At 45.5% G+C, this 26,301-nt stretch overlaps 2 protein-coding genes across 2 annotated transcripts; one reads left to right on the top strand and one right to left on the bottom strand.

Annotated features, from left to right (window-relative positions):
* Positions 1–277: 277 nt before the first annotated feature.
* Positions 278–1,717, bottom strand: LOC149272835 (uncharacterized). Its single transcript, XM_089506686.1, has one exon. The coding sequence runs from the start codon at positions 1,715–1,717 to the stop codon at positions 278–280; it is 1,440 nt and encodes a 479-aa protein (XP_089362812.1).
* An 18,424-nt stretch (positions 1,718–20,141) lies between these two features.
* On the top strand, positions 20,142–21,581 carry LOC149272834 (uncharacterized). Its single transcript, XM_089506685.1, has one exon. The coding sequence runs from the start codon at positions 20,142–20,144 to the stop codon at positions 21,579–21,581; it is 1,440 nt and encodes a 479-aa protein (XP_089362811.1).
* The last annotated feature ends 4,720 nt before the right edge of the window (positions 21,582–26,301 follow it).

The raw sequence follows: 26,301 nt of genomic DNA, 5'->3' as shown, positions 1-26,301 counted from the left end.
TAGACCGAAGGATCATGAAATAGTCAAATATCTAAAACGAAGATCTAATTCACCAAATGAAAGGAAAGCATTTTAGAACGTGCTGCTTAGGATGACATATCAGATACAAACACAACTTAAACCTAATGTATTTATTTATAGATAACAGGTACAGGTATGGGGGAGGGGCTGCTACCTCCACGGTAACGGGTAAATGTTCATGTCTCCATTCCTCCTCTTCTTCATAATCAGAAGATCAGATGTCATTTCTCTCTCCCATCTTCTTCTCCTTCCATCCTTAATCCGATGCATAATCGGCCAGGCTCTGAATGGCGACACTTCTTTTCATACGGCCATCGCCGATGCTGTCACTTCTCACTTCGTTCTCCTGGTTGCTCCAACCATCATCTGATGTTTCATCGTCCAGGTTCTCCAAGGTGTCATCGTTGGTTGAATTGCCTTGGCTGACAGACGCAGGTGGACTTTGCGGAAGTTGGCCGCATGTTAAAATCCCTTCGCCATTTTCGGGGTCGACCACGGTCCAAAGAGGATGGAGAGCCTTTGATTGGTTTTCTGAAAGCCATAAAGCCTTCAGCTTCAGGGAGGTCAATGACAACGGCAGATGGGGAAGCTCATTTCCAGAAAAATCTAACACACAAATATCAGCGGCTTGAGCAATTTCCGATGGAATCTTCTTCAATTGGTTTTTGCGCGCAGAGATCACTCGAAGACTACGGCAGTCACCGATCTCCTTTGGCAATGATACTAAGTGGTTTCCGTTGATGTTTAAGTTCCAGAGCTTTTTCAACTTGCCAATGCTGCTTGGCAATTCTGAAAGTTGGTTATCCGTCACAATCAGCTCAGTCAGGCTTTCACATTCTCCTATGCTGTCTGGTATGGCCATCAAATGGTTACTATCAGCTTTTAGTATGGACAAGTTCTTCAGGTTTCCAAGGCCATCTGGTAGAATCTCAACGGAATTCTGAGACAGAACCAAATCCGTCAATGATGTTAATTCACCGATACCTTCTGGAATTCTGTTCAGCATGTTTCTTGAGACATCCAAAACCCCCAACCGCTTCAAGCTGACAATCTGGCCGGGTAGGTCTTCAAGTTGGTTTCCATCTAACCAAAGGTTCTTCAGGCTCTGTAATGATCCGATGGATTCCGGCAAGTCACCGATCTTGTTGTCTCCTAAGTCGAGTTCTTCCAGCTTTTGTAATTGGGTAAAGGACGTTGGTAAATCGATCAAACAATTTCCTCTCACCTCCAGCGAAATCAGGTTAGAAAGGTTCCCGATGTTCACAGGTAGCTCTTCCAGTAATGCATGGTTAATAGAAAGGCATTTAAGGCTGTAGAGCTCCGAAAATCTCCACGGCAACAATTTTAGTGGATTTTGACTAAAGTTGGCTACTTGGAGACAGCTGCAGTATGCGATGGTTGGAGGAATCGCACTGATATAGTTTTGGGAAGCATCCAGTTCCTCTAACTTTTTGAGGTTTTGTATCTCTACAGGGAGGAACCGAATCTGATTGTCTCGAAGCACCAATGTCTTTAATTTCACGAGTTCAAACAATTGATCGGGCAGCTCCCTTAAACGGTTGCTATTCAGCAGCAGCTCTTGCAGAGTCCGCCGGTACCTGTAGATCTTCTCCGGTATCTTGTGTAGGGAGCAGTGCCCCTTATCAATGGATTCCACAACGTGGCCACAAACCCACTGGGAAATCCAGCGAAACATCTCAGCGGCTCATAACCCGCGGCGGCCACCAGTAAAGACAGTCCACAGCGAGTCACTAACGCCTATCTCCTCCAGGACACTCAGCGCCATGTCTCCTGTCCTCCCGTCACACAATAGCTTCATCTGAATGTGTCACAATGGGCCTGGAACACCAGCCCTGCACACACAGACATTTTACCACAGGGGCGGCCGTTTCGAGGGCCGCTTTCCCGATCGCATGTCTTTTAATGTCAGGGTGTGAATAAAGGAAAACAAACTACAGGGACATTTACATGAATTCCTTTACCCCCCCCCCCCATCCTTTGTCAGGTGGTTTGTTCCAGGGTCATTCGCTGTCAGGACCGTTGGCAGCAAGTGCTTCCTGTGTCATGGCGAGAAGCTGCCCGCTTTATGTGGGTTTGTATGCTGATAAGCGATGGTGATATACTCTGTGCCTGCAGTATACTCATTACTGATGTGTTGTGCTGTCGCTGCTGATAATGTATATCCTGGTATATAGGCCCCCAGAGTGAAAATACTGTATATATAGGTGTATATGCGCACGCATGGTTTATGTGATCACATGGGCCTGTATTTTGCAAATACATGTAAGGGGTCTCCAGAATCCCCCCATATCTATTTGCCACTCACACCCCCTCCCCAAGCTAAATACCCCGCAGGAAAAGTATTTGGCTGAACGGATCTCCCTGCCCGTAAATTACTTATCCTCCAGCCATAAATTAAAAATGCAATTCAGGGCCGGATTTATATTCCAGACACAAAAGATATTTGGCAGTTAAAATGTTTCAAATCACTGTGGTGCATATCCTGTGTGGGTGGGGCTACAATTAAGCTCCTCCCTTTAAAGCCCAAGGCACTTCTATACTGGGGTGCGCTATATAAATGATTTATATGATAATCATACTTGCCTAATTAGAAACACTTATTGTGACAGGATGGGGGTGATGGGAGTGAATCTGCCGAAATGCCTCTTTTCCACAGCATAATATGGACAGGGATGGTTCATTGGCCACCATTAGGTAGGGGCAGTCCCCATTGGTTGCTGTAATCTCTTCATGGTCATTTTCTCGGAATAATCTCCATTCATTGGTTGTCACGCCTGAATACTCGCCATCCATTGGTTAGTTTATTAAATGCCCAACAAAAATGCCCCCTCAAGGGTTTTTTGTTTTGATTTCAACCTCCCCATCCAAGTGAGAAAGTCATAAGGGAGCGAAATAAAATTAATAAATCATTTATAATTCAACAGATCCCATTGATGTCACCATGACATCATCAAGGTAAATCTACCCGAGGTTTATAAGTAGCCCAATGGGATCTCCAGTCCAAAAAAAAACTTAAAACGGTTAAAAATGTTAAAAAAAAACTAAAAAAGTGGAAATATTTGTGGAAACATTACATTTATTTCTATATCGCCAGCAGATACCGTAGCGCTGTCCCATTATGGTATATAATAACCTGTATGATGCTCCATATAACCCAGTCCCTTTACCCCTTCGTTCCTTAATGCCTAACCCCCCTCAGATTTTGCCCCATTAGTTAATGCCCCCCTCTTATTTAATTCCCCCCCAATTTTTTAAAGTGCTGTATTCTCATGTATTTTTTTATTTGCCATGTTGTCTAAGCTTCATTTAATTTACTGTGCCTGAAGAAGGGACCTCCGTGTCCTCAAAGCTTGCATTCGCATTAATGGTATCATGTTCATATCCCTCCCCCCCAACATTTCAGTTGTCCAAATCAGGACCCCCTGTGTTGGAGGTGTGGCAAGAGGTGGAAAAAGGGTGGGCTGGCCTTGGAAAAGGGTGGAGCTGGCCCAGAAATGGACAGCGACTTGGCCATACCTGGGGACGCTCCGCCTTTGCGGGTCCCTGCGGGGAAACTCTGTGTCACGGGAGCGACTTTGCGGCACGCCCCAATCCCCGCCCACTTCCCCACTAAAAATGGCGTGTCTCACCCAAGATCAGTGGGACCGCCCACCGATGTCAGCAGGACCGCCCACCAATGTCAGCGGGACCGCCCACCGATGTCAGCGGGACCGCTCACCGATGTCAGCAGGCCCTCCTGGCATTCTGCAAGGGGGGCTCCAGGTAGTCAGCGCCAGAGAGTTCACAGGTATGGAGATGGCCCACCTTAGCCACCTCACGAGGGGGCAAATTAAGAGCTGCAATGGAGGTCTGTGTTGCTCCCTGGACCCCAGAGGATCTTTCCAACCTTCTCATTCTCCCCAACACCCCCAAAAGTGGAACAATGGGGGGGGCAACTACCAGGGACAGTGCCCGAAAAATCTGGTTTGTCCCACCCCAGCTGAGACAAAAGTACTTTGACTCCTAACCATTCTATTGGCTAACACTCTACTCTGCCTTCCAGCAGAGATGGTAGGGGTTAATACAGAGAGGGAGTTTAAGCATACGTACAATTAGTCTGGTGTCTGGCGAATCTGCAGCACAAACATTTTCTATCCTTTCCAGAAGCCAAAAATCTTTTTTTTTTGTTCTTCCGAGAAATAAATGACTAATAGGTTAGTTATGGGCAGAAATACGACCCTTTATGGAAATTATAATTTTTACCGAGCGAGTCATGGTGGTGGCCGGTGCAGGTAGATCGCAAGCTTAGCCGGCGCAGTCCACGGTATATTATATAATGCAAGGGTTAAATTCCACAATTACGCTAAAGAAACAAAAAAATATATACATTTCCTTAAGTATTAAATTTTTTTTTTTACAACCCTAGCCTGGGAGGCTACAACAACCGAATCATCGTTCTGGCTGAGGGTGATGGGAGTGGTAGTCGGCAGAAAAAAACTGCAGTTTGGATTCCGACTGATCGGCTGGGTTCTCTCTTCTTTTAACGTGGGCGCACATGCTGTTATGTCACATGACAATTTAGTGTTCCCGGGAAAAAAAAAAATTATAATGCTGCCTTTCGTTAGAAACGTGTTGAAGTGGAACCGCATCTTTAAAGGGTCTCTGGCAGACCGGCACAATAACAGCATAATCAGAAGTCCAGCGCAGACGGGGTTAATGTTGTAAATGACTATTGTAGCTGGAAACTTTTCAGTTTTAATGGAATCTCTTCATAGCCATACAGAGTCCTGTGACTGTGATAAAGGGCCATTGGGACACAGGAGTGATGGGAGTGATAAAGGGCCGTTGGAACACAGGAGTGATGGGAGTGGTAAAGGGCCGTTGGAACACAGGAGTGATGGGAGTGATAAAGGGCTGTTGGAACACAGGAGTGATGGGAGTGATAAAGGGCCGTTGGAACACAGGAGTGATGGGAGTGATAAAGGGCCATTGGGACACAGGAGTGATGGGAGTGGTAAAGGGCCGTTGGAACACAGGAGTGATGGGAGTGATAAAGGGCCGTTGGAACACAGGAGTGATGGGAGTGGTAAAGGGCCGTTGGAACACAGGAGTGATGGGAGTGGTAAAGGGCCGTTGGAACACAGGAGTGATGGGAGTGGTAAAGGGCCGTTGGAACACAGGAGTGATGGGAGTGATAAAGGGCCATTGGGACACAGGAGTGATGGGAGTGATAAAGGGCCATTGGGACACAGGAGTGATGGGAGTGGTAAAGGGCCGTGGGAACACAGGAGTGATGGGAGTGATAAAGGGCCATTGGGACACAGGAGTGATGGGAGTGATAAAGGGCCATTGGAACACAGGAGTGATGGGAGTGATAAAGGGCCATTGGAACACAAAAGTGATGGGAGTGATAAAGGGCCGTTGGAACACAGGAGTGATGGGAGTGATACATTTTCAGAAGTGTTTTATTTTTCTTTCTTTCTTCTTTTCACCTTTTTAGCCATTTGTAAGAGTTCTCGCTGTGACTCGTGAGTCCTTATCCTACTGCCATGCCACTAAACCCCCCCAGGACTGACATGGAGTCCCCAGATGGAGCTCTGCTTCTCCAGGTCAGTTTCATCTTTCTCTGAGAGGGGAGTGATGTGTGGCCACGCCCACTTTTCCCTATTACCCACCTGTTTCCGATCAACTAAAGGCTCCCTGATGCAAGCCCCACCCCTGTGCACTGTTAGCCCCACCCATACACACAGTTAGCCCTGCATGAAGCCACTCCCTCGAAAGCATATTGGTACCAATAACATGTACACCTGTGTTTAGGGGTGTGGCGAGGGGCAGGGTGAATGGCAAAAGTGGACAGTCTGGAGCCAGTAGTGGGTGGGGCCGAGGCCGTGACCACCCACCTTAACCAAAAAGGTTAAGTGTCAGGAGGCAGCCATGTGGGAGCTGTAATGCTGGGGAAAGGCCTCATACCTTCCGACAGTCCCGGGTTTCAGGCACTCTCTTGCTCTCCTACTCAGCACGGAACTCTCTTACAGCTCCCTGAGCCAGAGAGGAACGAGGATCTCCCCAGCTGGCCCATTATGCTTACCAAAAGTGGGGCAGCTACATGGGACATGGCCCAAAAATTGGGGGTTGCATGGGGTTGTAGGCATGGCCACCCACCTACCTCACCCAAGGGGCCACCTCGCAACAGTAGAGCATCGTAAGGTGGTCACACGGCAGCTGCAAACCTCCATTTACTGTACAGCTCCTTGGGTCCCTCAGCGAATCTCCCCTGATCCCCGCTGCCTGCAAAATCCGTAATGGTGCATAAAAATCGGGACACTTGGGCGGTATGGTGGTAAAGCACCATATTTTATGTCCAGTCAGATTTTTTTTTCTGTTTAATGCTGCTGTTCCACCTACATCCCTTTCGGAGGAAGGGATAAAAGATGTGCTAATGTCGATGGGCTTCATGTATTAAACACTAGAGCGCGAGATTGACACCTTCTGTGTGTTTGCCCCGCATATTACATATTCTAAGACGGGGTTTCTGCGTCGGTGTCTCCCGTGGGCTAGAAATGGCTGTCTGGCGTTACAGTTTGTTTTGGAGAAAACATCAAATGGAGCGGAAGGATGATTCAGCGGGGGGGAATGCGGCAGCTTGTTTTCTTTGTGTCGCTACAAAGGGTTGGACCAAAACCTTAGTGCCAGGGGCTACAAACCGAAACAGGGCTGGCCAGGGTGGGGGAGCAGCAAAGCCAATGAGCCCCCTCCTGACTACCATCATCACCCCTGTAACTAACACACACACACATGCTTACACACAGATACACATGCTAACACCACGCCTTCACGTTCACTCGTGCTAACATACACGCTCGCCCACTCATATGGCTCTTCAATGTATAGATCAAGACCAAGGACAGAAGGACATCGCATATACCGCCATCGGCCGCGCTTGTGTCATCAGGGAGCCGCTGGCCTTAAAGTGCCATGGCTGCCTCTTCATCGCTAGTCCGCCCCTGGTCCCAGAGGGGCTAATAATCTAAAATAGAAACAGAGCAGAGAAGATGATGTTAGTCGCCTTGGGTTCCTTTTGTCTCCTTGGTTTCTTCTCCGCCCCTGAGGTTCTGCTTTACCCGGAGCTCCTCTGCTCTCTTTCGACCCTGGAGCTCCAACTGCTCCAGGAGGACCTAAGAACAGAAGGAAAAATCTTGGGGGAAAAACAGTATAACATATAGAAAATATAAAATATAGGTACATTTTTTGGTCCACCAGGTGAGTTTCTATCCAGTAAGTTGGATTATTACTGAATTATTGATTCAATATCTGGCCAGGGTTTGGACTACCTACAAAAACTTGGGTTCCCAAATTTGTAAATTTCTCAGGGACTGCTTAATTGTCATGTGACACAAAAAAAAACAGGGAGCCGATAGGTTGTGGCCATAGAGAGTAATAAAGAATCCTTACTGTTTCTGCGTTGCTTTTTTTGTGATTCAGCCTTAAGAAGCACAGAGTTCCGGTACAAAAGGTCAACTTTACCGAGAGGGTGGATAAGTGGAACAGCCTCCCAGCAGAAGTGGTAGAGGGTGATACAGTGAGGGAATTTAAACATGCAGGGGTTAGGCATGTGGCTGTGGGTACATATGTGTGCCACAGTGTATGTTGGAAGAGGGTGCAAAGGGCAATGATGGCAGAGACCAGCTGTTTGGGGGCAAAGATGGCACAGATAAGCTGTTTGGGAGCACTGACAAGGTGGGGGCAAAGATGACGCAAACAGGCTGTTTGAGGGTAAGCTGTTTAGGACAAAGGTGGCACTGTGGGACGTGTTGTTTTGTGAAGCTGGGGGCTCGAACGGTTCTTATCTGACATCAAATTCTATGTTTCTATGACATCACTCTCTCATTTCTCTCTCCAATACCCCCAGTGCCTGCTGAGTCCTACGCGAAGTACCCCGGCACGGAAAGGGTAAATATCAGCCTTACCTGCTGAAATATGCATGAAAAGACATTTGGCTCCAGGCTTGATTTCCAGGTAGTTGGGCTGGGTAGGGCACCTGTCACAAAATATTATTATTATCCATCATCCATATCCAAATGTGGCAGAGAACAGAAAAATAAGAACCTACTTAAAGGGGGCAGTTTAATGTCACGGGGCAGCCTCGCCAAAAAAAATGGATATTAAAGTGTTTTTTAAAAAAATGCATTCTATAAAAAAGCTTAAAAAAATGATAACAAATGACTTAACTAAGAGAGAAGCTGCAGCTCCAGGGCTTAAAACAGCCAATCAGTATTGAACTGAAATCAATGGTAGGGGGGGGTGGGGGGTCTCTGTATATCCACGTGCCGGAGGTCCACTGTAATTGTGTACAGCCACCGGAATGGTGGACATAAACAGAAGCTATGGCAACAGCCAATCAGTGGCTGCTTTGGTGGCACATGACAATGAAGTGTTCCCGGAGGAAAAATATGAGTGAGCAGGACTGGGAATGATGTCATACTTCGTTACAAAAGTCTTCTATCCCACCGGTTGGAACAGCAACTTTCACTCAGGCCGGGTTCAGGTTCCATTGTGTCGGAGTTATTTTTTTGGGTGTGTGAAGGTGTGAACATACTTACTTTTCTTTTATTTTTCACATGGTTACCTTTCCATCAGGGCAGAGGGAGCGCCTGACAGACCCCTTTGCATTTTACAGGGTCAGTTGTCCCCCTTTCCTCTTTTGGTGCCCCTCTTTTGTCGGATACTCTACTTCTACAGCCCTAAAAAGCACACACCAATAAATCAAAATTGAATTCCCTAAAAAAATGAGCTCCTCCAACACCATGGTTACGTTTATGACGCGATCGCGACATTGAAGGCGATAACAGCGGGGGGGGGGGGGGGCGGGATTGAGGCTGTCACCCTGTCCCTGAAGCTTCCTCTGGCAGGGTTGAGTCTGCATGATCTCTCCTGTAAGAGCGATCGAAAGCTCAGGGGGCTCTCGCTTGCTGTTGCTGATCTTTTCGCACGGTGGGGGTGTCTTTAGCCCATGATGTACCAGTTACAGCACTGGTCCTCAAGGGACATTTCATCATGACGTACCTGTTACGTCATTGGTCACGAAGGAGGTATTAATCGCTCCTCTGCCTTTTTGGCGAAGATTAAGTGTATTCCATGTGTGGGTGAGAAACACTTGGCCCTCTGGCAGCTTGAAGCCCAGGGTGCTTCAGAGCCCCCCATGGTAGGCCACCCTGGATACCACTTCACTGTTTCAGCTTGGTGAGGAGTACCTGGGAGTTCCCTATTCCCTGTGGTGCATACCATGGAGCCACTCCATGAACTAAAGCGGATCAGTGGGGACCGAGAAGCGTTTCCGCACGAAGAAAGAAGAGCAAGAAGAGGCAAGAGAAGAACGTGAGCTGCAGAAAACGAGACAGGGAAGCGGTCGGCAGAGAAGGTGGCGAGACATAGAGAGAGATCCTCAACTGGGACCCCCAGGGGCCAGCTACAAGGGCCTGAACCTTTGTGTGTTTTAGGGACTGGGACCTCATGGCCATTTCCCAGTGAATGGAGCCTGGAGCCCCTTTCTGGACTGTTGAGCCTAGTGGCCCCACTCCGAGCAGGGGTAAAAAGTGCATGCGGCCGGAGGGCCCTGTCTTTACAAGACCCCCAAAATTTCTGATAGTGGTCGCGTCCACGACCACAAATTCTGGAACATTTCTAGAACACCTGCATGAACTCAGGTGCAAAAGAAGGGTTATTTTCGGCTATAAATCTAGAGCCAAAACAAGACCGAGCGAACTGTGCTCTAAAACCGCCCGGCACTGTGCAATTTTATGCCAAAGGCAACTCTGTATTCGACACGGCTGGAAAATTCCAGTTATGCGGCGCCCTGCCCAGCCTTCGGGGAGGGATAAGCACAATGCTGTTCAAAAATTAATTCCGCTATCTGTTGATATCCTAATTATGACATCTGTGCAGATCCCGTCGCCTGTTAAACCGATGACCAATGACAACACAAGGAGGGGCATTTACCCCCAGCATATAAACGCGCCGCTGCTGTCGGCTCTGCAAATTCTCTGTTCCTGGTCGGGTGACATTTTTTTTACAATTCGTGGTTTTTTAAAGCGGATTTAAGGAAGAAAACAGAAAAAAAAAAAAAAGCTGCGACGATGTCTTTTTTAAAGAAAGGAATTGATGTAAACACAGATGATTTAGGTAAGAGATGATGGGATTGGTTAATATTCATTGGATTTAGTGACGTTCGATGATTTTCGACTAATTCGTATTTTTCACGGGAACACTTAATTGTCAGGTGCCGCCTGGGCAGGCAGTGATAGGGTGTTGCCGTAGACACCTCGTAATTTCTTTTTTTGTGCTCTTTTTGTAAGGAAAGCTGATATAGCTGTGTCCAGCGGGGTCTTCAGTAGGGGTTGATGACGTACCTGGGATCTTTCTCAATGAGCTGACCCTGAGCCTCTTGAAATATTAACCCTTCAATAGCACATGGTACATTCCCTTTGTACAGCGCTACGGAAGATGATGGCGCTATATATAAAACAATAATAGTTAAAATGTAGCGGCTCAAGAAATGCGATACCCAAATGGCTCTAACAGCGGCCCTCATGGAAACCTTGACTTATCATTAGTGAAGGATACACGTAATTGAGACACCTGCGTTCAAGCAGGGATATCAACTATAACCTACTGGGGCAAAAGCACCTGTTGGGAGTCTTAGATATGATCACAGCGGGGGAGAACAGGATGGAGTCAGATCCAGACTGTGTGACCCTGAGAATCTGCCTCGTCACCTCGAGATTGGGGCAAAAACCCTGAGAGTTTGTAGGTATGGCATTGGTGGATAGGTGGAACAGACTCCCAGCAGAAATGGTAGAAGTTAACACAGTGAGGGAATTCGACGGCTCCTGAATCTAAGACGAGACCAAGGACTGATTAAGGTCTGAGTCTTTACAGCAGGAAAAATGGGGGCCGCATGGGGCCGATCTGCTCCATTTCTCCCACCATGATGCTGTTTCTAATGCTGTCTGAGTTGGTGGAACAGCACCTTTAGTGGTTGGCAAAATGGTGAAACTGTGAGGATACGGTGTTTGACCCATATATATATATATGATGGTTGGCTCGGCCACTTCTAGCATCATGAACAGGGTGACCACATGTTGAAGTTGACGTTTGGCTTGGATGGCTGATCCAGAAACAGGAGAGCTGGAACCGGTTTGAACCAGTACCGGACTGGCATGGTAAAATCAGCCGTGGCATTTTTAGGGTTAAGTTATGGATTTGTAGAAGAGGCACCTCGAAAAGGTGCAAACCCCGCGTGTAACTTATTTGGCACTGATCTTTCCGTTCGGGACCGAGCCGGCGATGTAAAGGCCCCCCCCCCCCCCCCCGGCACTTTAAGACCAGCAGCTGCTAAATTATATACACGACCGCTCAAAAGTTTGGGGTCGCTGAGCTGTTTTCATTGAAAAGGAGGACATTTCTGTCTGTAACATAATTGTGGGACTTTAAAATAAAATAATGTGGGACTTTAAAACATATAAACACTCTCATTCACGCTCTCACACTCATTCACGCTCTCACACTCTCATTCACGCTCTCACACTTACTCTCCCTTACACTGGTACTCGCCCTCTTCTTCTTTCGTCTTCTCTGACCAAGCCTTGTAGAGGGGTAAGGAGACAGGGACACGGAAGGGGGAAGACGGAGGATATTTCTGGAACACAGAGGACTTGAAACCTCTGTGTGCCCCCCCCCCCGATGAATGGCACCCAGGGGCGGTACGCTACTGTTGAGCAGCAACCCTGCATATAATCAAATATTTATGCATACATGTTAAGTGTATTGTTTTGCATACATTGTACTGGTAGACATCGTTCTATCTTTAATTGACTTGACGCCTTTTTATTGGTCCAAAAGCTTTCAGGACCTCAGAGGTCTCTTCTACAGATGGGATCTTCATCTGTAGAAGAGACTGCTGAGCTCTCAGAAGCTTATGTAACGTTACTATGTTATAGTTTCTGCGGAACTATATGGCCCAATAGGGCGATCTGCCCCCCCCCACTTAGGCTGCAGAGGGGCTTCTGACCCCCCAGAATACTTCATTGCGTGTTGTTAGAAAGCATGAGAACGTTGAACTTATACTTCGCTGTTATCGTTCCAGTTAAGCAAGGAAAAGATGCAGTGCAGGATGCCACCAATCAGTGCATCGAAGAAGGACAGAAAGTCGCCCAGGAAGGTAAGTTCTATGTCCACGCATATGAAAGATACTGCCTAGCGACTACCTTCCAATGATATTAAAACGGGAGTGTAATAATTTTTATAGAATTCATGTCTTTAAAGGTGCTGTCCCACTTACTAAACAATTATTGCACCCTCTAGGACGTTAAGTATAGAAAACTTTCCATGTTATTCTTTCCTCTGGAAAGTAAAATCTCATGAAAGAAGCGGAAACCTTTTAAGAAGCTTTTGATTGTATGGCAACGGCCTATCAGTGCCTGCTTTGGTGTCGCGTGACATTTAAGCGGTCCCGGCAACAATCATGGAGGAGCCAAAATTTAACATGATGAAATCATTATTTTTGGGGAAGGGTTTGGGGGTTCAACAATGCCGGGAATAGTGTTTCTAATGAATGAATGAATAATTAATAATGAATAAGAGTTAAATTCAGCAGAGTAGGTGGAAGAGCACCTTTAATTTAGAAAAAAAGAGCGAAAATAACACATTTTGTTTGGTATTACAATGTTCCGTAATGCCCCATGGCTAAAGGCTGCTAGCTTTATTTCGACCAACGTGACTACCACACACGTCCAGTAGAGGGAGCTGTTCTCTCACCGACACATTCACATACTGTTTCATTGTATCTGTCTGCTGAGAGAGGGGAGGGGGCCTGCTCCCTGGAACCCCCCCTGTGAAAGTTCACACACTGTTACATTGTATTTGTTAGTGAGGAGCCATCTATGTCCGCGGAAGCCGTCGGTGGGGAGACCAGCCAGAAAAGTGGCGATTTCTGCCCTAGGTCAACTAGTCCTAAGGTGGCAGGTCCAGGGGCCAGTCATCAAACTGGGCGATCAGGCTGCCTGTAGCCCAACTCCTCCATGGTTCCAACCGGCTCATTTATACTATGGAGGACTGTGGCAAGTCGGCACAGTTGGTTACTTTCAAAAGCCCTTCACGTCCGTAAAAGGGCGGAGCACCTGGATATGATGTCATATCCTGGAACTCAGAAGACGCATGGTGGCATACTTTAACGTTCCCCTGGGTTAGGACAGCGCTAAAGAGTAATACAGCACAGAGCCAGAACACAGCATTCTCCACTTCCAAAAGAGCGCTCTATAGAGAGGCGGTCCCGGGTACCCAACCGGCAACCATCAAATATCGTCCACTTGGCAGTCCTTGGGCATCCATGTAGTTATAAATCCACTACACATTTATAATTACTATTTGTGGAACATTAGTGGGTCTGGCATTCTCTTAAGGCCCGTCTGATTCCTCATATGTGGCAGTAAATGGCCATCTTCTAATGTCTTCTGGAGGATTCGGGAGAGTCCTGATAGCAGCCTTGCGAGGTTTGCACATATTGTCCACAACTGACCCCAAGAAATGTTAAGAAATCGTTAGAACTCTACATGTTTATGATCCTAGACCAACTTGTTCTTGTCCATTTCAGCGGTTGATAAGGGATGCCAAGCTGCGAAGGAAGCGGGAGAGAAGGCAGTAGGACAAGTCAAAGGTGGCTTCAAGAAGAAGTGAAGACATATACTCTACAGATTACATTGTTTGGGATTTTTACCTCTATAATGTATTTAAAAAAGCCAATTTATCTCCTCACCTGGGGTAAAATAATAAAATAAGACCCCTCCCCCCATTATCTAAAGGTGGCTTATATTAAACAATTATTCAAACAACAAATATCTCCTTGACTTTGTTTTTCATTGGGTTTTTATTGGACTAAAAGAAATTCTCATGCAAATATCCTAATAGGTCCACCAACACAATGATCTCAGCATGAGTTTGTTATGAATAATGAGGGGTCATGCCCAGCAAGTTCCTCCAGCTGGCCCTTCAACTGTATAGTTTAATAATTATCTCCAGGAGTGACCCGGAGTCTTGGAGTTAGGCGTTGCTTTTCCAGGATAGAAAATAATACCTCCTTGTCTATTATTGTAATGTGACTTACCTGTACGTCCCCAAAACTTGTGGCAAGAAGCCAATTAGGACGTACAGGTAAGTCCTGACTTTGTTGCTGCGGCGGGGACATCTCTATGGAGCCCTGCTTGCTGATCACATTGGGATCAGCACAAACAGATCAGGGGAGGAGAGGAAGAAAAATAATTTCCACTCTTTCCAAAAAAAAAAATGGAAAAAATGAATGGAAAAAAAGGAAATATAAATTAAATTAAAAAAACACAGACATAAAAAAGGATCTTTGTTGGATATTTCTCTGAAAAATGATTAATAAACATTGATTTACCCTAAAAAAAGGGATCTTAAGTCACACTGTGCAACCCCCCCCCCCCAATATATATATATAATAACTAAAACAAAAAAAGTGACCCTTAGCCCTCACTACCTCCAAACTCCTTAAGTCAATAGTATTAAAAAAAATATTTAATTTGTAATAAGTGTGGATTTGGCTTTCTGGAATATAAAAAATATGTATGTGGGATATGACTGCAATGAGAAGATGTTGCTGAACATACATTGGGTCATTGTTCAGCTGTGACATCTGTAGTGTATAAGGAAATTTAGGCAAGATTGCCAAAATATGATTTTTATTTTAGTATATTATCACTCATTTTTTTTATCTATTATCACTAATAATTTTATGTTTTATTTATTTCTATTATTATGTTTTTGTAAAAAAATTGCGCGGGTTCATCAAATATGGAAAAGAGGAATCATGCTTTAACAACATTTTGGTCCTTTTGTTATGACCCATCTGGGGACTGAAGGGAGTGATGGGAGTGATAAAGGGCCATTGGAACACAGGAGCGATGGGAGTGATAAAGGGCCATTGGGACACAGGAGTGATGGGAGTGATAAAGGGCCATTGGAACCCAGGAGTGATGGGAGTGATAAAGGGCCATTGGAACACAGGAGTGATGGGAGTGATTAAGGGCCATTGGAACATAGGAGTGATGGGAGTGATAAAGGGCCACTGGAACACAGGAGTGATGTGTTACAGGGTCACCGTACCCAAGGCTGGGTACCCCTGTTTGAGGGCTGAGGAATCACCAGTCAGTCCCTCATACGGATAGCACTCACCTATCTACGGATCATCCAGACCACCATTCGTAGCAAACCAAGAAGAACTCTCTTTATTACAAACACACAGAACTTTATACAATCTCAATGCAATGTGTACCGAACCCAACCCCCAATCCCATCAGCCACATCCCATCACAAATCCCATCAGTATACAGGGGATGTATCAGGTGAGGGGATTACAGAATACAATGGGTTCCCCCACCTGTGTTATCCCCCCTGTAGTGCGGGTGCCGTCTGGGCAGTCAGGGCTGTGCTGGCTGATTAAGAGCCCCAGCCAGATTATAGGATCGTCTCTTTGAAGGCTGGGGCTGAATCCACATCAGTCTCTGGGCCGGTTACACAATAAACACAATATAATATATTACCGGGTCACGGTATACGGAACCGGACACAAAAGTGCTCCGTGACCCGGCTAAACTTCATATGACATATGAGCCAGCTAGCCTGGCCCTGTCACATGATGGGAGTGATAAATGGCCATTGGGACACAGGAGTGATGGGAGTGATAAAGGGCCATTGGGACCCAGGAGTGATGGGAGTGATAAAGGGCCATTGGAACACAGGAGTGATGGGAGTGATTAAGGGCAGTTGGAACACAGGAGTGATGGGAGTGATAAATGGCCATTGGAGCACAGGAGTGATGGGAGTGATAAAGGGCCATTGGAACATAGGAGTGATGGGAGTGATAAAGGGCCTCTGTACGCCTATGAAGAGATTCCATAAAAAATCAGCTGTTTCCGGCTACAATAGTCATTTACAGCATTAACCCCGACTGCGCTGGATTTCTGATCCATTTCATGTTATTTTAATAGACAAAATTGGCTTTTCTTTAAAAAACAAGGACATTTCCCCCAAGCTTTTGAACGGTAGTGTGTGTGCGTGTGTGCGTGTATGTGTGTGCGTGTATGTGTGTGCGTGCGTGAATACAGATATCTATGGATATGCAATTTACGGTATGACATATAATTATGACACAGATGGTGACTCCGGGTACAGATAGATTGCGCTGTATGCGTGTTGTTAATGACAGGCAGCCGCCGCTCTCACCTGCACCAACAGGCCCGGCGTTTATACAAAATGCAGATTGTGTCACAGAAAAATTACAGGTGCCAAGTAATAAGAAAATGATTATATATACTAGAATAGCTGCCCTGACTCAGCTAATGATTATCGGGTGGCTTTTGCCCCGTGGAATTACCCATTGCATTGGAGAATCCCATGAGCGCTCTGGTATTACAGCAGTAAAGGTGCTGTTCCACCTGAACATTGTTAGCGCTCTTGAATGCCCAGACCTTTCCCGAATTAAAAATCCTCTTAATCATGTAAAATGTTGCTTTATTCGTAATTTGTGCCGGGAACGCTTAATTGTCATGTGACGCTGACGGAGGTACCTATAATGACACCGTATTTGCTTGAATAGAAAACAATGCTCCTAAAAATATATACAAGGTCGTCTTATAATCCGAGGTCTGAGTACAAGACTAAGATCCAGATCCCCCGCAGCGCTGCAGGGACCCGGATCCTGCTTTCCGGCAGCCGGTGAACGTCGCAGACAACCTCCGCTGCTGCCCGACGAAGCACCAACGTCACATGACCTTCCGGTGCTCAGTCATAGAAGCCCCAGCGGAAGGACCGGGCAGAAGCTGAGGTTGTATAAGGTGGGGTATAAGGCATATCTGGGGGCAGAGTAGTAAGCTGGGGGGCAGATGTACATAACTGGGGGGCAAATAAAAGGAAAAAAAAATAAGAAATGCATTTTTCTCAAGCATAGTTTTTATTAAACATGAAAAAATACCTTACATGTGAATTAATATTTACTAATCAAACTTTTTTCTTATAGGGTAGTCTTAAATTCAGGCCTTTTCTTTTTTTCCTAAATTAATCAAATTTGGGGGGTCATCTTATAATGGAGCACATACAGTATTATTGATAAAGTTACATTAGCATCGAGGAGGCAGAATCCGCTGAGGCTCTCCCCACTATAAATAGAAAAATAAGGAAAAAAATATGCATGTTTCCTTTTAAAAGGTAGACAGTTTTTAAAATGGGATCCGTCAACAAGTATCAGATTAAAAAGGTTTCCAAAAATATCACATTACCGTATACAGCGCTGGGGGGTTATATTACTGTATACAGCGCTGGGGGGTTATATTACTGTATACAGCGCTGGGGGGGTTATATTACCGTATACAGTGCTGGGGGCTTATATTACTGTATACAGCGCTGGGGGGTTATATTACTTTATACAGCGCTGGGGGGTTATATTACTGTATACAGCGCTGGGGGTTATATTACTGTATACAGCGCTGGGGGGATTATATTACTGTATACAGCGCTGGGGGTTATATTACTGTATACAGCGCTGGGGGGGTTAAATTACTGTATACAGCGCTGGGGGTTATATTACTTAATACAGCGCTGGGGGTTATATTACTGTATACAGCGCTGGGGGGGTTAAATTACTGTATACAGCGCTGGGGGTTATATTACTTAATACAGCGCTGGGGGTTATATTACTGTATACAGCGCTGGGGGTTATATTACCGTATACAGTGCTGGGGTTTTTGCACAAGAGTCATACTACTTGGGGGGCTGGTGTTTTGAAAAAGTTATTTAAACAGACGCGGCCCTTTTTACAGCACACGAGCTCTAATTGTTGGACACGCAGCCAGGAGGCAGGCAAAGAACAAAATAATGATTGTTAGACAGCCCTTCCCTTACTCCACCCTGACATCAGTGTTTCGCAATATGCTATGAGAGACAGACGGCGCATGCGTATATATATATTCCAGACATTGTAACAAAGAAAGACAGTCACTGGAACCAAATGACAAATTCTCCTTACGCATATCGGGCATCCTTATTCTGTGCGGCTTTCTGCCTCCTGCTCTTGCCAATCAGGGCCCAACTGGTCCAAAGCATTTTAAAGGAACACTCCGGCCCGAGTGTCCCGTAAACTGCATACTTTTGATTGGCCGCTGGTGCTCGTTGATGGCTGGCTGAAGTTCATGTGCAGGAAGCATACTTAAGTATGCTTCCTGTTTTCAGTAGTGATGGCAGGGGGGAGGAGTTAAATCACATAATCCCATTTCTAACGCCAGTATTTTTTAAAAAAAAAAACATTAAATGAACGGATCGGCGTATTATATACCTGCGTAAAATAAATAAGGTAAAAACTCTCTTTAACAATAACCGAGAGGCATCGTTCTTTGATGGAAGTCTCTTCTGCTGGTTTGCGTTTCCAGTTTATTTAATTACAAATAAATGCGTTGTCCTCAACGAGGTGATCAGAGCCTTTTGTCTTGTTCGTTACTGGATATCTGCTATTTGCTATGCAAATCATCCAACATTTCTTGCCTCTGATTGGCTGCTTGACACTGTCAATCAGTGGCAGGAAAGTACTCCTTTAGAAATCAATGGGGAGGTATTACGCATACGTTTGGGGGGGCTTCTGCAGAACCCTCCAATGCATTTGCAAAACACACCGCAGCCATGGCATTGGGTGAATATTATTATGGCGAGACCTCCCCAATAATTCCTAATTCGCCATTATTTGGTGAGCGCTGGCGTATTCTGCTTTGGTGCCATCGGTGCTGATTCTGTGACCGACCGACCAGATTCCCGATACAGCATACAGGGTTCCTTCCTACATCCTCCATGTATGTTATATGCCCACCCGAGGCATGTGAGCTTCCTTACTCCACTTCTACCAAACCTGCCATGGGCGGTCACCCCAAAATCCTTTGGAGACCTAGCAACAGCCCCAGGCTGGCACTCGAAGGGTTAAAGTTACCCCATTCGTTAAGGTATCCAGATTTTAGTTTTCTCTCTGGTTCTCCGATCCCAAATAGCTGGCAAAACACAAATTTCACGCTATTCGTTGGGGGGGGGGATCTATTTTTCAAAGTGGGAAATTTATTTAACTCAAAAATATGTTAACGCTCTAGGGGCCCCTAGGCCAGCTACAGTTTTGGGACCCCTGTTTCAATGGCTTTCCGTAGGGAGATATTCATTCCTACCATGCCAGACACCAGGCTGGGCTGAAGCCTGCGGCCTGTACCAGTAATGGATTGTAGCCGAGGCTGGCAAGTTTGTGGGGTTGACCACAAAAAGGAGGGGGGGGGGGGCAGATCGCTTCCTTAGGCAATCATGCCCCCTGGTGTGCTGCTGCTCAATGGGCCAACTACAGTGGAGATCTCTAGATATCTCTAGATATGGGGGGATTCTGGAGACCCCTGACAGGCATTTACAAATACAGGCCCATGTGATCACATAAACCATGCGTGCGCATATACACCTATATATACAGTATTTTGACTCTGGGGGCCTATATACCAGTAATTACACTTTTACGCCCACCCAAGGATATACATTATCAGCAGCGACAGCACAACACATTACTGCAGGCACAGAGTATATCACCATCACTTATCAGCATATGAACCCACATAAAGCGGGCAGCTTCTCTCTGTAACGTCCATGAGCCAGACACACGCCATGACACAGGAAGCACTTGCTGCCAACGGCCCTGACAGCGAATGACCCTGGAACAAACCACCTGCCAAAGGACGGGGGGGGGGGGGGTTTAAAGGAATTCATGTAAATGTCCCTGTAGTTTGTTTTCCTTTATTCACACCCTGACATTAAAAGACATGCGATGGGGAAAGGGGCCCTCGAAACAGCCGCCCCTGTGGTAAAATGTCTGTGTGTGCAGGGCTGGTGTTCCAGGCCCATTGTGACACATTCAGATGAAGCTATTGTGTGACGGGAGGACAGGAGACATGGCGCTGAGTGTCCTGGAGGAGATAGGCGTTAGTGACTCGCTGTGGACTGTCTTTACTGGTGGCCGCCGCGGGTTATGAGCCGCTGAGATGTTTCGCTGGATTTCCCAGTGGGTTTGTGGCCACGTTGTGGAATCCATTGATAAGGGGCACTGCTCCCTACACAAGATACCGGAGAAGATCTACAGGTACCGGCGGACTCTGCAAGAGCTGCTGCTGAATAGCAACCGGCTAAGGGAGCTGCCCGATCAATTGTTTGAACTCGTGAAATTAAAGACATTGGTGCTTCGAGACAATCAGATTCGGTTTCTCCCTGTAGAGATACAAAACCTCAAAAAGTTAGAGGAACTGGATGCTTCCCAAAACTATATCAGTGCGATTCCTCCGACCATCGCATACTGCAGCTGTCTCCAAGTAGCCAACTTTAGTCAAAATCCACTAAAATTGTTGCCGTGGAGATTTTCGGAGCTCTACAGCCTTAAATGCCTTTCTATTAACCATGCATTACTGGAAGAGCTACCTGTGAACATCGGGAACCTTTCTAACCTGATTTCGCTGGAGGTGAGAGGAAATTGTTTGATCGATTTACCAACGTCCTTTACCCAATTACAAAAGCTGGAAGAACTCGACTTAGGAGACAACAAGATCGGTGACTTGCCGGAATCCATCGGATCATTACAGAGCCTGAAGAACCTTTGGTTAGATGGAAACCAACTTGAAGACCTACCCGGCCAGATTGTCAGCTTGAAGCGGTTGGGGGTTTTGGATGTCTCAAGAAACATGCTGAACAGAATTCCAGAAGGTATCGGTGAATTAACATCATTGACGGATTTGGTTCTGTCTCAGAATTCCGTTGAGATTCTACCAGATGGCCTTGGAAACCTGAAGAACTTGTCCATACTAAAAGCTGATAGTAACCAATTGATGGCCATACCAGACAGCATAGGAGAATGTGAAAGCCTGACTGAGCTGATTGTGACGGATAACCAACTTTCAGAATTGCCAAGCAGCATTGGCAAGTTAAAAAAGCTCTGGAACTTAAACATCAACGGAAACCACTTAGTATCATTGCCAAAGGAGATCGGTGACTGCCGTAGTCTTCGAGTGATCTCTGCGCGCAAAAACCAATTGAAGAAGATTCCATCGGAAATTGCTCAAGCCGCTGATATTTGTGTGTTAGATTTTTCTGGAAATGAGCTTCCCCATCTGCCGTTGTCATTGACCTCCCTGAAGCTGAAGGCTTTATGGCTTTCAGAAAACCAATCAAAGGCTCTCCATCCTCTTTGGACCGTGGTCGACCCCGAAAATGGCGAAGGGATTTTAACATGCGGCCAACTTCCGCAAAGTCCACCTGCGTCTGTCAGCCAAGGCAATTCAACCAACGATGACACCTTGGAGAACCTGGACGGTGAAACATCAGATGATGGTTGGAGCAACCAGGAGAACGACGTGAGAAGTGACAGCATCGGCGATGGCCGTATGAAAAGAAGTGTCGCCATTCAGAGCCTGGCCGATTATGCATCGGATTAAGGATGGAAGGAGAAGGAGATGGGAGAGAGAAATGACATCTGATCTTCTGATTATGAAGAAGAGGAGGAATGGAGACATGAGGAATGAACATGGAGGAATGAACATTTACCCGTTACCGTGGAGGTAGCAGCCCCTCCCCCATACCTGTACCTGTTATCTAGAAATAAATACATTAGGTTTAAGTGACGTATGTATATGTATTTGCTTTTTCCTTTACTTAAGGAGATTGATCTTTGTTACTGGGCTATTTTAACACCGAGCTACTTTTATGCATAGATGTCGTGATCGACCGCTTATATTTATAAGGTTTCCGAATGGCGATGCCCCATGGAGTATGGGACGCGTGTTACAAGATTGGGAAGGGCGCCGTTTGCCCTAATTTTCTAAAAACGAATCCTCCCAGGTGGGGCCGCAACACTCCCTGCCTCTAGCTACACACATACACACACCCCAAAACCGTTGCCCTGATTGGGACACCTGATTTGTTGGGGGGTATTCAACCATCCTCCTACAAGGCACGCCACAAAATCAGCCACGTGCATATTAGCTGCCATCAATTTATGCAAAATTATATGTATACATATATATTGAGGTGGTAGATAAGTGGAACAGCCTCTCGGTAGAAGTGGTAGAGGTTAACACAGATCTCCGGATCTAAGACAAGACCAAGGCAGACTCAATGAGCTTAATGGTGTTTCTTTACACACCCACTAGTCTTTACCAACACAAACCTTGCCTTGACGCCACTCATCGGTATGGACCCCCTGCCCGCAGCGTTTGCCGAGCCGGCGCTAGAACTGACTGCTGGTGAGTATGCCAGGTGAAGGGGAGAGCAGAATCCCACCGGAGACCTTGCAAAGGGGGCAACAAGAAACTGCGTGAGAGTGTATATGGTGTCTGTATCGTGCAGATATATGCAGGCGTCGGTTGGTTTTCAGGATGTGTTAATATATAAATTCTATAAATATTACACGTGTCATGTGCTCCCTGATTGGGACAGCCAGAAATGACAGGGCACAGATCCCGCCGACACAGCAAATACTAAATATAGGAGCATTAGTCATCGGCAGGATTGTGTGTGTATTTATCATTCATGTATATGTGCTGCAAACAGGGTCAGACACTCTCACACTAACATATGCAGAAACACAAATACACACACTAACATTCCCAGACACACACATACACATGGGCTAACATACCCAGACACACACACCAACATGCCCAGACACACACATACACATGGGCTAACATACCAAGACACACACCAACATGCCCAGACACACACATACACATGGGCTAACATACCCAGACACACACACCAACATGCCCAGACACACACATACACATGGGCTAACATACCCAGACACACACACCAACATGCCCAGACACACATACACATAGGCTAACATACCCAGACACACACACCAACATGCCCAGACACACACATACACATGGGCTAACATACCAAGACACACACTAACATACCCAGACACACACATACACATAGGCTAACATACCAAGACACACACTAACATACCCAGACACACACATACACATAGGCTAACATACCAAGACACACACTAACATACCCAGACACACACATACACATAGGCTAACATACCAAGACACACACTAACATACCCAGACACACACATACACATGGGCTAACATACCAAGACACACACTAACATACCCAGACACACATACACATGGGCTAACATACCAAGACACACACTCACATATCCAGACAAACACATACACATCCAGACACACACATACACATGGGCTAACATACCAAGATACAAATACTCACACACCCAGGCAAACACTAACATACCCAGACACACACACTCACGCACCCAGACACACACAGCAACATGCCCAGACACACACACCCAGACACACACAGCAACATACCCAGACACACACAAAGTAACATACCCACACACTCACACACCCAGACACATACAGTAACATACCCAGACACGCACACTCAGGCCCCCTGACACACACTCACACACCCAAACACACACAGTAAAATACCCAGACACATACACACTCACACAACTAGACACACACAGTAACATACCCAGACACATAAACATACTAACATACTCAGATACATACACATAAGGAGACACACGCCTATAGACCCAGACACACTAACATATGCAAAGACAGTCACCACACTAACAGACCCAGACAGACACACACACAAGCAGACACACACCAATATACCTAGACATATACACATAAGCAGACACACAATAACATACCCAGACAGACACACACGCGGTCACACACAACTCACTTACTATGGAGACGCCTCAGCCTGTCCTTAATGCAGCTCACACGCTGGGTCCCATGTAAGGGCCGGCTTTGGCTGAAAAAACATCTTGTGTTTAGTAACAGAAAAAAAATTCTCCTGACTGGCCATCGGCCAAGCGCTTAGTGGTCCAGCGCCATCAAAGTACCGGTCGCTGCTAACGTGTAAAAAGGGCCAACAAAACTACTCCTAGTACCCCAAATAGTCTTGCTCTTGGGGTGATAACACACAGGCAGTGAGTATTATGATCATGTTATTATCGTGAGATGATTATTGTTTATATAGCGCCATCATAGTCAACATCAGATAACGTCAGCTACGCTGAGAAGGTGACTTAGTCCTTCAAAGAGACACTCCAGCCATGAGATACACAGTAATGCAAACGACAACGGAGTGACACCTTTAAATTAACTCTTAAATTGACTGTCACCAAGTATCTGCTCTTTTCCCCTCATCCTCCAGCTCCTTGACTTGCAGGAGATGCTTTTGGCCGGACACACGTTCCCTTCTTGTCAGTGTGGATGAGCTGTATACTCACAGCGATCAGAGGAGCCGCGAAAACGAAAGGGGGCAAAATGCTGGAGCTTCAGCTTCTCCCAAAGTGTTTTTTTTTTTTAATTTCTTACAGGTAAGGCACGCATATTAAAGTACTTTGATATGCCTTCTTCATAGGTGGGGCATTTTAGCGTGTCTTTAAACGTTCCTTTGAACGAAGTGGAAAAATACTGTATAATCCCCACAATATGCCCTCAGGGTAGCAAACAACAAGAAATAAATAAGTAAAAAGATCACAATGTTACTCTTCACTAAGTAGTAATTAGTAACATCAGCCAAGTGTTGCTCATGCTGCTTTTGGGAGGAGTCGATGCTTTTTATAAAAGCCACGTTCTCTTGGTTTGGCAAGAACAGAACACGCCGAGTAACCCCAGTCCGTGATCTCCGACACATACGGACTCCGCCAGCTTCAATCATGTCTGGATTCTTAGGTCAAGCCCAGCAGAAGGCACAGGATTCAGGTAAAACCCACCAACAAGACTGTATGTGATAGGACTGCCTTCTAATTTCCGCTGGTTTCCAAAGGGTTAAATTTAAGATTCTATGCTCCTTAACCCATAGAAACATAGAATTGGACAGCAGATAAGAACCGTTTGGCTCATCTACTCTTCCTGCTGTTTCTGATGTAAAGACTCCTTAATCAGTCCTTACTGGATTAGCCTCTGCCACTTCTGATGGGAGGCTGTTCCACTTATCCACCACCCTCTTAGTAAAGTAAAACATTAGATTATGACCTCTTCTCCAAACATTTCTCCTCTTTTGGAATTCAATTCTCTTGTGTGCTTTGTTTAATCCCTTTATCAATCTAAATGTCTCTCTCTCTCATCATTTTTAACATATATGACCCACAGAGCTTGCAATCTAACGTAGAGTAACACCATAGAGGTAAAGATTGCTTCATGTGCATGTTATTGAAGAATAGCCAAAAATAATAAATACACTTAATGATTTAAAAGTTAGCGCTTTTCCATGTATTCTTCATCAAATGAAAATTAAATCAAAATAATTAAATTATGCTTAATAAGTATTGTTTGTATTTACATTTTCGTTATTTTTTTCTCTTTGGCTTCGTATTTTTTCTTCTAGCCTTATTTATTTTTCTTTTTACTATTTTTTTTTTTTTTTTTTTTACATTTTATTTGATTTTATTCACATTTTATAACGCTTTTTTTTTATTTTATGTTTAAATATTAAATAATAAAAAATAAATATAGCCTATACTCTAAAACTGGAGGATGATAGGTTTAGGTATGCTATGAAGTTTTGTTTTACTGAGAGGTAGTAGGTAAGTGGAGCAGGCTCCCATCTTTTTCCGCAGTCAGTGAGTTTTTAGTTAAAGGGACAGGCCAGCCATCATATGCACTTTAATGTATATGATAACCCTTTACATTTTTGTGATGACCCCCTTGTGAATGCCAACTATTACCCATGCAGGAGAACAAAACAAGTACGGAAGCTGCAGTTTAACATTGATAAAGGTAAAATAACGCACATGGGATGTAAAAATCCAAAGGCAGGACTGCGGGTTCTGTGTTAGGGGCAAGAAAAAGGGCAGGGGTTTTATGTATAGACTGGAGGAAAGGGGAGAGAGAGGGGGGATGTGGTAGAAACTTTACATATATAAAGGGATTTAACCAAGTACAAGAGGGAAGTTTACTTCAAAGATGGAGAAATGTTAGATCAGAATCTAAAACTGGAGGGGCAGAGGCTTAGATGTATCATACTGTAAGGATCTTTTACGTTAGTGAAAGTGTGGTAGATAAGTGAAGCAGCTTTCCTGCAGAGGTGGTAGAGGCCATTAAAGTATAAACTTCTACCTACCAGACCTTATTATAC

This window comes from Sceloporus occidentalis, unplaced genomic scaffold (genome assembly GCF_023333645.1).
Source record: "Sceloporus occidentalis isolate IW3139 unplaced genomic scaffold, rSceOcc1.0.p SCAF_413, whole genome shotgun sequence".
In the NCBI taxonomy this organism is placed as follows: Eukaryota; Metazoa; Chordata; class Lepidosauria; order Squamata; family Phrynosomatidae; genus Sceloporus; species Sceloporus occidentalis.
The sequence above is the reverse complement of the archived record's forward strand: the minus strand, read 5'-3'. Positions and strand labels throughout refer to the sequence as shown.